General features: G+C 45.4%; 3 protein-coding genes across 3 annotated transcripts; 1 reads left to right on the top strand and 2 right to left on the bottom strand.

Moving 5' to 3' along the window:
* Window positions 1-46: 46 nt before the first annotated feature.
* Window positions 47-5,097, bottom strand: BGW36DRAFT_406380 (pectate lyase superfamily protein-domain-containing protein; the record flags this gene model as incomplete). Its single annotated transcript, XM_046218997.1, has 11 exons — window positions 4,126-5,097; window positions 4,026-4,059; window positions 3,783-3,958; window positions 3,631-3,722; window positions 3,398-3,569; window positions 3,272-3,339; window positions 3,074-3,221; window positions 2,809-3,014; window positions 2,244-2,779; window positions 1,075-2,184; window positions 47-957 (listed from the first exon to the last, which is right to left on the bottom strand). Exons 1-11 carry the CDS (start codon window positions 4,834-4,836, stop codon window positions 47-49), a joined length of 4,164 nt encoding a protein of 1,387 aa, XP_046072867.1. The 5' UTR covers window positions 4,837-5,097.
* Window positions 5,098-6,799: 1,702 nt separating this feature from the next.
* On the top strand, window positions 6,800-10,360 carry BGW36DRAFT_357942 (uncharacterized protein; the record flags this gene model as incomplete). Its single annotated transcript, XM_046213921.1, has 4 exons — window positions 6,800-9,422; window positions 9,484-9,755; window positions 9,827-9,925; window positions 9,986-10,360. 4 exons carry the CDS (start codon window positions 6,800-6,802, stop codon window positions 10,358-10,360), a joined length of 3,369 nt encoding a protein of 1,122 aa, XP_046072868.1.
* A 153-nt stretch (window positions 10,361-10,513) lies between these two features.
* On the bottom strand, window positions 10,514-11,711 carry BGW36DRAFT_426113 (uncharacterized protein; the record flags this gene model as incomplete). The annotated part of the gene is made up of 2 exons (XM_046220217.1): window positions 10,514-10,871; window positions 10,945-11,711. 2 exons carry the CDS (start codon window positions 11,709-11,711, stop codon window positions 10,514-10,516), a joined length of 1,125 nt encoding a protein of 374 aa, XP_046072869.1.
* Between the last annotated feature and the right edge of the window lie 812 nt (window positions 11,712-12,523).

The raw sequence follows: 12,523 nt of genomic DNA on the forward strand, positions 1-12,523 counted from the left end.
CCGCTGAACAAAATCTCCAATGGTATGCGAAATATTGACGCCAATTTCAGGTAGCAGTATAATTCCACCCCCTCATTGGCCCCGTGCAATACGCATAGCCCGAAACCAGCCCCTGCGTACAATTCTCGAAACTCAGCGATGGATTTACATCTAGAAATAGCTTATTCGTAATCTCATCCTGAATGCAGATCTGCGCGCACGATTCGCTCTCACTCGCGACATGCCATTTCCCGCATCGCAACGTGGTGCCAGGCGCAACTGTATAATTCAGGGGCGGATCGATCGGGTACGCGCCGTATCCATCACTTTGACCCACAGCGAACGGGTTGCGAGACGTGTGAACGGGGTCTGTGGTGTTGAAGTATCCGTACTGAGGCGACAGGCATAGCACGCTCCCATACGCCTGCGAGGTTTCATGCAGGTTGGTGCAGTGAGTATCAATCCAGGGATTGAATTGGCGGAGTACGGATTTGATGGCCCGGCTGTTGTTGTAGAGGACGACGGCATTGGCTCTTTCAATGCTGCGGCAGGTGTCTTGGTCCTGGAGGATATAGGTATGTTCACAGGATAACGGTAAACAGAGTTTTGCGCCCTTGGCTACTTTTTGGCAGTCGTGAATGAGGTTTTGGTTGCCCATGTAGAGTGCTGCAGAGGATAGAGAGTAGTCGAGCGCAATTGATGTGCATGTATCCCCGTCTTTGGTTGTGTAGATGTTTTCTGAAATGCAGATGGGTTCTTCAGCTGGTTCGATAATAGTTAGGGATGACGGGATTGTTGTGTTAGCCGCGATACCGCATTTGGATACCACTGTTTCGAGGCTATGTTTGAAGATTTCGTTGTAGTATGAATACTGGCTAGACTGCATAAGTTGCAGTTTTGTCTTGTAGCAATAGGAGCAAAGCTCATCGTGGGACATGTCATCCACTGTGGCTACCCTGGTGAAGTTTTGAATGATGTCTGTAATATGAAAATTCAGCTGACAAATACACCAGAAAATAATCTAGTACTTCTCAAAGTGAAAGATGAATGAAGGAATGAACGAAATATGGCCAAACTAAAACATTGAGAGCTCACCATTGCAGTATAGATTGGTCGTAGGGTCTTTATAGCACGTCTCGTTCCATCCTGCCCACATATTACCTCCAAATCGGTCCGCCGGATTGGAAAACAAGGTGTATCCAGCACAGTTTCTTTGAACGTCATGAACCCAGTTACCTAATGACTCGCCACAACCTTTATCGCATACTGAATCCGTTAGAGTCTCATTACCCAAAGACCCGTGGTAAGCAGTCTCATAAAAGTCAAACACGTAGAGGTCACAGTCGATGGTGGCTGAGAGAGCGGTGATGCACTCAGCAGAGAACGTTGAAGGAAGATCATCAGGACTATATATTGTAAAACCAGGAAATGTCTTCTGTCCCGTCGTTTGCTCTGACCCTTTCAACCACGCCATAATGGAAGACATGAAGCCATTCTTGTTGTTCTTGGCCAGTGTAGCTATCTCGTTGACAGGGCTGATCATCTCTACGATGGCCTTGGTGATTAAGTTGTATATCCAGAGATCATGACTCTCCTGTATGTCAAATCCTTTATCTTGACAGTTCTCGGTTGTTAGACAATCTTGAGAGTAGTCAGAAAACCAACTATAGAGCCCAGCGCCAAGAAGGTATACAGTGGACGAATTAACAATCCTCACAGCCCAAGAAACAGCACACGTCTTAGAGTCAGTTGCGCAGTCAGTGAACATTGGGTCGTTGGGAAATATGCCTGTCACAATTGGCAAAGGTGCCTTCGGATGCGGCTGGAAGTAGGGAGCCTCGGTTTGAATCATACCCATTAGTATATTACTAGCACTGGATATTTGATACTGATAAAGTACGTTGTGTTCTGCGGCTGTACCGTACAGCCAAGTAGGACCATGACTTTCGATTAGGGCACCACGGCCAGAGAAGATATCGATCTGCACCTCGTCCGAAGCATCCAGATCGTGATCGGCAGTCCACATCCATACATTCTCAAGATAGGCCGACGATTTCGGGGTCATGTGAAGAAGTGCAGCTGCAGCGATGCAGTTTTTGTTAACCCCATTGCCTTTGGGGCACTGAGCTGCTTGTAAATTCGATCCAACAGCCCCTCCAACACGGAAGTGCGAGTCTAAGATAATCAAAAAATTAGCAACAAATACTAAATACATAAATTAAGGAACGTAATTGGACTGGGCAAATTGATTTGAGGAGGCTCACCCCAAAGACCAGTTGATCCTTGTGAGATTTCATGAATATTCCACTCGACGAGAACCGCGCCGACTGTATTCCCTGACACCGTGAACAACAGGTCTTGTATTTCAACGACGCCAGATTCTCCTGGCTCTCCAACTTGAATAACAGCACGCTTTTCTAGTGGATTCGAAAACTTCGGCCCTTTACCCATGATTTGCGGCCATGCTTGCCCAATAATGCGAGACCCAATCGGTATTTTCACAGTATCCGTAACCACATAGACTCCATAAGGAATAAAGACTATCGAGGACATATTTGCCGCTGCCGCGAAAATGCTACTCAAAGCACTAGTATCATCAGTCACACCGTCTCCCTTCGCGCCTGCGGTTTTGATGTTGATGATCTGGCTCATTCCGATATCGGTATATTTGGGGCGTCGGCGAGTATAGAAATTAGGTTTCACATAAGCTAGCTGTGACGAGAGCAGCGACTCAGTGCGATTCATGACGGGAATATTTTCACCATTAGCAAAATTGTTTGCCCCGTTGGCACCGGTCACTCTGCCGAAGCCCCAGTTGTCGATCTTCACCTCGTTGCCCCGGCCAGCAGGACCTTGGAGAGGACAGAATCTGTGACAGCGTTCTGGACGTTGAAGAATCCTACGTTTTGCAGGAGGAGCGAAGTGGAGTTTTCGGCATACAGCGATGTGACAATCCCGTTGGGAGTGTTCGCGATAATTGCATCTACCAGCACTAGTGAACCTAGGGATTGTCCTGTGCTGAGAGGTCCTCCAGCCTACTCAAGAGCGCCATCAGAGCTATATTAAGATAAAGCAACAAGTAAGAATTACTTACGCCACCAGTTACGACAAGCCCAGTACCGCATGACTCAATGACTACGTCCTGCATAGTCCATACCCAGTCCCAGTGGATTTGAAGCGCGGTCTTGCAATTCACAAACACCAGATGACTGGTAGTGAACTGCTGGTTTCCGAAGTAGGCACTGTATTTCATTAAGTTAGAACCTTCAGTGAGATAAAATAGGTTACACACCCAAAATTGCCTCCTACGAAGGTCAGATCAGCAAGAAAGCCGCCGCTTCCATTTTCCATATATATTCCCTACGCCAACGTCACAATTTGATCGGACAAGAAATGAGGGAAATAGAGTCAAGCTCACCTGCTGGGTATTCCCCGCCACATTTTGCAACATGTAGAAATCAATGTTCTCTAATGATGTCCCCTGGGCTACTTGCCAATGGATTCCACAGACATATGCAGACTGATCGGTACGGGTAATATCGATCTTGAAGTTTTTGATACTGCGAAGAAAGTTGTTTGTGTTGAGATACCTATGATATAGTCAGAGACAGCTAGGATGAAACGATGGGTGGATTGAAAAATAGAACCTACCATTCCTCGGTCTGGCCTACGTAGACATCCGAGGTGATGACTCCAAGGCCCACGAAACTAGATGCCGCTAAAATAGTGGGTAAATTTGTTGGCTAGAAATATGGATGTTAGCTTTGTTGTGCTTCTAATGTTCGACAAAACTTGCAACATACATCTCCTAAAAATTGCGTGTTATAGTACTGGATAATTGGACTGCTGACGAGATAAGTCCCCGGGGGAAACCATACTACAGCCGGAAACCTAGTGCTTGAATGGCATCCAGGACCGCATCTACTGCCCTCTGATATCGCTCGATTGATAGCAGCAGTGTCGTCAGTAACTCCATCGCCTATGTCCGAGTTAGCACGCGTACCCACTGCGTTGATTACTGACGAATAGACAAATTGGAATCTTACCTTTTGCACCATAATCCATGACATTTCGCCAGACCTAAAATTTCCTAGACTTAGAAAGAGAAAATAAAGTCTTATACGAAAGATTCCATCAAATACTTACCTTGTAATCAGCTGGAGCATACGGACTGGCACCATTTTGCTCTATTTTAGCCATCCAGTAAGAGGAACCAGCCCGTTTAACTCTAGCTTCCTGCATTGGCTGCTGCAGACTAACAGGTTGGTCAACCTCGGTATACCTAGAAAGCCCATTCGTGTGGACAAGACTCTGAGTCATAGCAATGGTATCATTATTCCTAGAGCCATATTTTGCGCGCATACCCTCGGCGACTTCGGCATAATTAAGATCCCAATTCGAAGGAGGCACTGATTCTGCAACCTCCTTGGCTGCTTCGATCAATTCCGGAGAAAGTATGTAGCCATACTTCGGGTTTGCTCCCATGCCCTCAGTTTCGTTGGTAGCCTGGCGTCGATGCAACTTTGACAACGAAGCATTTTTGACAGGGTCTGCATAGTCGAGTAGCGGTATAATCACAGACTGAGTCTGGTTTGCTGTAGAATTTTCAAATTCATACTTGTTGAACTGAACGTTTTGCACCCTAAGCTGATTCGCGATCCGGAGGGCCTTTAGTGCCTTTTCTACTGTGTCCTGTGCGCTTTGAGTCGTATGACCTGCGGTGTCATTACTCCGATGGTGAAGGTATTGGTGGTTGTTATGGAGGTGTTGAGAGGCCAAGGTTGGAAGGAAATAACCAAAGAGGAGAAGATAGAAGAGTGTTGATGCGGCCATATTCTGCATTAACAGTCCCTTCATGAGTAGGACGGAGTACTGAAGATGAGTAAACCACAAGGGAGTCTTCAAGTGTCTATTCTTCTTCGCTCTTGTTTCTGTCTTTTTACTGTGTTATAAATTGGTATTGGTCGCTAATGCCAGCGCAATTTCCCACCGAGGGCCGACCAACCGAAGTGCTTGATAGATATCAAGCAATTAACTACTCCTGTCCTATAAACCCCTTTGCCAAGATGCTTCAGTTCCATCGCGCTCAAAGATAGTGCTGCCTAACTACTTGGCATTTAGAAAGCCTCGTTTTTGCTATGCCGAATAATTCCGTGGTAAAAATATTGAGGCTGAATACCGAGGGATATTGCCTCAAGCTAGACGATATGGTACGATACCTAAACGGGTCCACCAAATAGCCGAAGATACACCATGTAAAAGACCAGGGTCTGGTATCCATAATTTCACTCATTTTAAGTCTTTGAGCGATATATTTGTGCGCTATTTATGGTCTCTATGGAGACGCAGCAAGAGTCTAGGTCCTAGCCATAACACAAGGGACTTTATCCCAATGGGATATCTAGTTTCTGGACAATCGATCATATACGAATCGGCTGTAGAGAATCCAGGGTCATGGTGCCTGGCAGATATCAGTCATTTTATTGGTCGGCCATAGGTCGATTTATGCTTGCCAAGACAGAAGAATTGCAGGAGAGACCTAAGTGATGCGATTTACTGCCAAGGATTTGCGGCCTTGGGCTTCAGCTCGCGGCTATCTCGGATTAAGAAGTTCCATTAGGTTCTTAGACCAACATCGTCCGATGCTGCCTAGTCTGGCTCTAAACACGAAAAACAGAGAAGAGGAAAGTGAGCTGGCAAACCCGCCAAGAGCCAAGAGAGTCGGTAGAATAGCCACCAACCGACCCAAGGCTCTGATTGGCCACAATGGCTCCGGTACCTGATCTAGAAGGTACCTATTTAGGAGATTATGTGGGCATTTCTGCGGCGCTGTCTGCCACAACTCCACGTAATTCGCGACTGTTTCAACTAGGAAAAATGAAAATATTTCTATAACCAATTGCCAAGATTAATCCCTGCTCATCGTTAATATGTTTTTGAGTCCGTCGCCAGCAGGCTTGCAGAACGTTACACCCAGAATGAAGAGGGGAGAGAAAATGAAAAGCCTCGTATTACGAACAAAAACCATGCAGCCGAATAGGGGTAAAAATTAGATCCTGGTGGAGTCAAAATAGCTCCCATTTTATTTTACCGGCTTTAGGGTATCCAACATGTTTAGATCAGGTGGAAGTTGACTCGGCATAAGGTCCTTTTGCTTTATTTAACGTTCATCCCACCGCACGAAGGCTCAGATAGCCAGAGTAGTGTTTCTGAGTGTTTGGTATTCACCATGAGTTCACCTCTGCGAGGACGGACTTGTGTTTTTCTCTACTTCTTGCTTTCTTTTTACATATTACAATGTTTTGCCCAAAATTGCAGCAAAGTCAATCCTTGTTCTACCGGCTGTTGTTCAAAACATGGTTATTGCGGTGTTGGCGATGAATACTGTGGTGCAGATTGTGTAGACACGTGTGACTACAAGCTAGAGTGTGATGCCAACAATCCATGCAAAATAGGTTGCTGCAGCAAGTCTGGAGTGTGTGGTCTAGGACCAAATTGTACGCCCGTCTTGATTCCTCTATTAATGCCATACATAGCTAATTCTAGATAATATAAAACAGATTGTGGGAAAGACTGTGTGGCAAGCTGCGATGCAAAGGCCGAATGTGACCCAGGTTTTGGAGCAGAATGGGCCACTGCCTCATCCTGCCCCTTGAACGTTTGCTGCTCAAAATACGGTTTCTGCGGTACGACGTCGGAGTACTGCGGTTCCAAAAAGGTACAGAGACCTTCATGCTCAGAAACTGGCCATCTTCAGCGAGTAGTCGGATATTACGAAACCTGGATCACCCGTCGACGATGCAACAAATTCTGGCCGGAAATGATCCCATTGGGAATCTATACGCACATCAATGTAGCTTTTGCGGTCATTGACCCGGAGACCTTTGAGATTAGGCCTTCGATGAGGTCTGACATAGATATATATGAACGCGTTACTTATCTCAAGAGTATTGACCCTGACCTCAAAGTGTTCATCGCAATAGGGGGTTGGGCATTCAACGACCCTGGTCCCTCTGCTACCACATTCTCCGATCTCGCATCTTCTGAAGAAAAGCAAAAGACTTTCTTCAGATCCCTGACAAAGTTTATGGCCACCTATAACTTTGATGGAATTGATATCGACTGGGAGTATCCCTCGGCAAGTGATCGTAGTGGCCGTCCTGAGGATTTCAAAAATTTCCCGAAGTTTATGAAGAATTTGAAAGCGGCTCTCAAAGCCACAGGCGGTCGGGATGGGCTGAGTATGACGCTGCCTGCCTCATACTGGTACCTTAAGCACTTTGATATCAAACATCTTGTCCAACACATCGACTTTTTCAATATAATGACATATGACATGCACGGGACTTGGGATAAGGGGAATCAGTGGACAGGCGAGTTTCTCAATGCGCACACAAATCTCACAGAAATAAAAAATTCCATGGATCTTATCTGGCGCAATGAGATTCCACCAGACAAGGTAGTTCTCGGCATGGCTTTCTATGGACGGGCATTCACCATGGTTGATCCATCCTGCAACAAGCCAGGTTGCCTTTTTGCCTCCGGTGCTGACCCTGGAGAATGCAGCAATGAGATTGGTATTTTGATGAATTCCGAAATCTCAAAGATAATAAACGACAAGAAAGTGGAGCCGACTCTGTATAAAGATGAAGCTGTGAAGATTGCAACCTGGGATGACCAGTGGGTAGGATATGATGATGCCGATACATTCGAGTTAAAGACCAATTTTGCCCGAAGTCAATGCTTAGGGGGCATCATGGTGTGGGCTATCAGTCAAGATCTACTGGATGGTACCTATTCCCGAGCTTTGGGCCGCGCAACAAACCGGTCAGTGATTGCGCTGGCTGATCACGCAGAAACAAATGATACTGAAACAGTGCTTCATGAACAATGCAAATGGACGAATTGCGGAGATGGCTGCCCTTCCGGATGGGTCACAGTTCCTCGCAGCGATCCTGACAAACGCGAAGGCGAGATCATGCTCGATGATGGTGGTTGTCTTCTAGACGGACAATTCCATGTCCTCTGTTGCCCACCTAAAAAGGATGTGCCAACGTGTGGTTGGTACACCTTCAACAATGGCGATTGCGATGGGAAGTGCCCAGGTAACATGTACGAGATTGGCGGCACTCAAAGAGGCTGTTCCGGCTATAAAGGTAATTATCAAGCTGCTTGCTGTACTGGAAACTCGGATGCTATGGCCATATATCGAAAATGCGAATGGGGTGCTTCATTCAATTGTGATGATTACACATGTTCCGTAACAAAGCCGGATATTGTTGCCTTGTCTGTTAATGGAAATGGAGGATCTGTTTGCGGCGGAGATTGGAGGACTGATCTCAACGAAGAGCGAAAATACTGTTGTGACTCAAGTGACGACAACATGAAATGGGATGATTGCACCTGGGAAGATCATTACAGTTCAACGGGAATGATAGCCACTCCAAAAGGCAGTGGGAATTCTTTCTGTGCTTCCAATTGTCCCGACAATAAAGTACGTGTTGCTATGGAGCATTATAATACCTGCTCAAGAAAATTAGGGTCAAGAGCGAAGTGCTGCACTCCCAAATACACGACTACCGTCACAACAGTCGACCCAGAATTCGCTGAAATGGAGGCAGATCTAAAAGCGTGGTTGGCAAACGCGACCTGTAGCAATAGCTTCTACAGCGATGGATGGACTTACGGCAGCATGAAAAAACGGTCATTATGGCCTGACCATGCTCTGAAAAACAGCACACTAACATATATGCTTTCAGGTCCTGAATCTGCCATTCATGAGAAACGACAAGATCAGCCTTTCATAATCTATACCAGTAACTCAGCCCTCCTTATCTTGAATGATATCATACGCGCATGGCGCTCTAGCTTGGTAATAGTGAGGGCACAAAAGGAGTTCGAAGCATGGGATCAAATAATTGGAGCACAGTACGCACATTTGACAACAGCGGTGATGCTGCCATTCATCAAGCAATATTTCAATTTATACAATATAGAATCAAGTGAAATAGCCACACAAGTCATTTGTGATTTGCAAGAATGGGACCAGATGATCGAGGCATGCAGTATATCCTCCAATAACATCACTTGTTCTAATATAGATCGGGATAAATGGGATCCTGAATACAGCGTTGATCCAGATACCTATGGAACATCATCGGGCTCAGTATCTCGACGCGGGGTCTCTTTTCCTGACGGAATCTTCACCTTGGACAAACGCGATGGTGCTGGTAGAGACTTTATTGTCGACTGCGGCATTGATCCCGTAACTGGCCAGAGACGTGTCATGATCATCACGTCTCAAACGTACCCAAACGGTAACAACGGAAACTCTCTACAAAATGCAAATCGCTTGACCGCACGATTTGCTCTAGCTAACCCTGAAGAATGTACCGATGTCACGATTGATCCAAATGCTCCTAACAATGTGTGGGACTGGGTTAGTATGTACAACATTCTTCATAATTGCTTTTATGGGCTCATGTTAATTATTATGCATAACAGCGGAACATATTCTTGAACTCCAGTTGATCCCACGATCCATCGAGTTTATGGTCACTGGGAGGTTACCTCCGGTACAAGGACTTCCCGAGTACCGTTCCACCAACGCATTGATGCCATGGGACTCGGCCCTACTGCTGACCAAAGATTATTCAAATACATTGCCTACAGTTCAAGGGACACCAATCGACCGAATTTTCAATGCCTTGGGTTCTAAGAAGAACCCTGGAGTTTTGAGAAATGCGGAAACCCATTTGAATTCAATGAAAGGCAGGGTACTGTCCTACCTCGCTCACTAGCCACTCTTTAAGTAGATACTGAAAGAGCTAACACATTTAATATATAGATTTTCCACAGCCAGCAACCAATTGGTGACACTGTGTGGAACACCATGAATCTCCCAGATGTGAATGCAGCTCGCGCTGCGTTGGATGAGTTACGAGTGGTAAGCTTTTTCAAAGCTAGAATTTAGATACATATCGAACTAATTTATATTCATTTTCAGGTTATATCTGTCTTTGAATATCTCAACAGTGAGGAAATTGGCCGCACGCTGGCTGACGTATATCAAGCCGTTGGCACAGAAATGCGTACTTTTGAGAAGGCCGCCAAAATAGCACAACCCGCTGCAACTTTTAGACCAAATGTTTTGTGGAGAGAGTTCATGGTGAACTTTTTTAGTCGCATGATCCGTTGGGTCCGGACATGGCTTGTCGATCATCTCAACGATTTGACTAACACGTGGCAGACGGTGTACAATCGGGCGTCTGATGACCAGACTCGAATGATTGCACGCCGCTTCATTGGCGAGATCGATCTGCTTCGAGCTCGTCTAGGAAGTGTTCAGTTTGATACCTCAACTTTCATTTTCATGTCTTAATTGGGAAGCGCTTTTGATAGAGCTACTTTGCGGTCTTCATGTACAGTGATGACATTGCCACTTACATGTCTAATTCTAACTTTTATTTTTCTCGATATCGAGAGAACTGCTATGAAGCTTCAATACATTGGGAGATCTCTGGTTCTAATACAATCAAATATCTGGCCAATTTTTTTTAGGTAGCCTAGAAAAAAGCCAACCAGCTAAAGGCCCTTCAGAAAGATCCCTATTTACTTCATGGAAATCTTGCCAGATTTCTTTTAACGTAAACCGCTGAGCAGACATGAAATCATAAAATTTGTTGAAAAGCTGCCCCCAAGTTATCGCCACGCGTCCGTCGTAACCGTCTTCGTCAGCGTTTGGTAAAGTCCACTCAGGATCGATCGCCCAGAGCCATCCAAACTTTTCTCCTGTGGTGTACGAGTCTCTGCATTCATTTGACATCACGAGAAACACGTTTGAAAGAACACCAGGTTTCAGGTTTCCTTTTTCACGGCGATCCCGAAAATCCCTAATCATTATGTTCAGCAAATAATCGCCTTTTAATTGTCTCATGCCTGAGTTAAAGAAGTCACGATACTTACCCTCTTAAACAATTCACTTCGGCCATTTCAGCAGAGTAGTCCACAAAGTCGAAAACCTTTGTGCCAGTGATTTCTTCAGCACCAATGGTGAACACCGGGACTGGCTGGCCACTTTGCAGCTCATTGAAACGTTCCCAGCAAGCATCCCATGCCTGCTTCGTCTCGTCGGACTGTTCTCCCTGGATAAACGGACGATAAATCACGTAACCCCAGGCCTTGTCATCGCTGTCAATTATTTTCTGCACCCAGTCAGGAGGATGGGTCCTCGACCTCTGTTCGGCCTTAATCCTAGGTTCAGTCCACTCCTTTAGCTTGTCCCGGTAGAGATCTGTCCCCTGCACATTTGTAACCGCTTTGAATTCGTCTGCTGAGGAGACTGCTTCGCGCGCCTTTTGCCATTTCTTCCATCTCTCTCCCTCGTCAATGATCCTACCTGCCTGATCGTTGCTGTATTTCACACTCTCAAGCTCGCCGAGAATGTGAAAGTCATCATGTATAAACCGGCATTCTGGATAGGTGAGAGACACAGGATCAGTAGATGCTAGATGAATCAAGTCCTGAAGAGATTTTCCTAGATATTTTCGAGAGTTTTCTTCCATTTCTTCGAGTGGTGGCCAGTCCATTATCGCATGTTTCTCGTCCTGAGCGATCTCATTAGGTGAGTTGATTGCTTTGTCCCAGAGATGCTCAGTGGAGAGCCACTGTTCTAGTGCTTCTGCGCATGTGGAGTTATAGTCTGGGCGATTATTTCTTCTTGGATTATTCATTTTGTATCTTCTTCTTTTTTTGGACTGTTGCTGGAATGATTGTGATGGGTCGAGTTTAGGGCCTGAATATGGAATGTCTCGTATTATAACGGCTAACTAGCCTGCCTCAAAATTGGTCTGGACTGTCTCCACATGGCCAAGCATCCACAGCGCCACGAGGTATTTTACAACCAGAGTTGCTGTTTTTAATTTGTCTTCTAGCTTCAGCCTAATTTGCCAAGAGTTTTTTTTTTCTTTCGTGTTGGTTCACAAAGTCAAAATTCGCCTCAGAACCTCAGGGTCACATTGATCTTAGTTGTCTTAAACTTTGGGATTTTAAGCTTCAAGGTTTGACACGGTGAGGCTCCCAAAATTACCCATAATTTTGTTAATTGTACATGGATCGAGAATTTACCTCAATATTCGACTAGAAAATTATTGCGTCACTTTTTAGCCTCGGGGTAAATTCAAACAATTCTCTTGTGCGTGCAAACGGCGCGGTCACCTGACCGTTGCTTGTCAGTCAGGGACTGACCTAACCCTAACCCTAAGGGAAATTTTAGGAGTTGCTAATTATTATGTTGATTGAGTTGTATAAATTCTCCTACAGGATACTTTAGAATAATATAGCTGTGAATTAGTAATGTGATTACTGGCCCTCTGTGTATGGGAATGATCATCCGTCAATATTAATCACATGCAGAGGAAGAGCCAAGAATATAACGCGGGGTGTATATTAACTGTGGTGATCCAATTAGAAAATGGGTTGGAAATCTGCTTTTTTTGACATGTCTATCTCTATCTCTAGCATCTCGCTTCGGTTATAACAATAT

Source organism: Talaromyces proteolyticus (genome assembly GCF_021365285.1).
Source record: "Talaromyces proteolyticus strain PMI_201 chromosome Unknown BGW36scaffold_5, whole genome shotgun sequence".
Classification (NCBI taxonomy): domain Eukaryota; kingdom Fungi; phylum Ascomycota; class Eurotiomycetes; order Eurotiales; family Trichocomaceae; genus Talaromyces; species Talaromyces proteolyticus.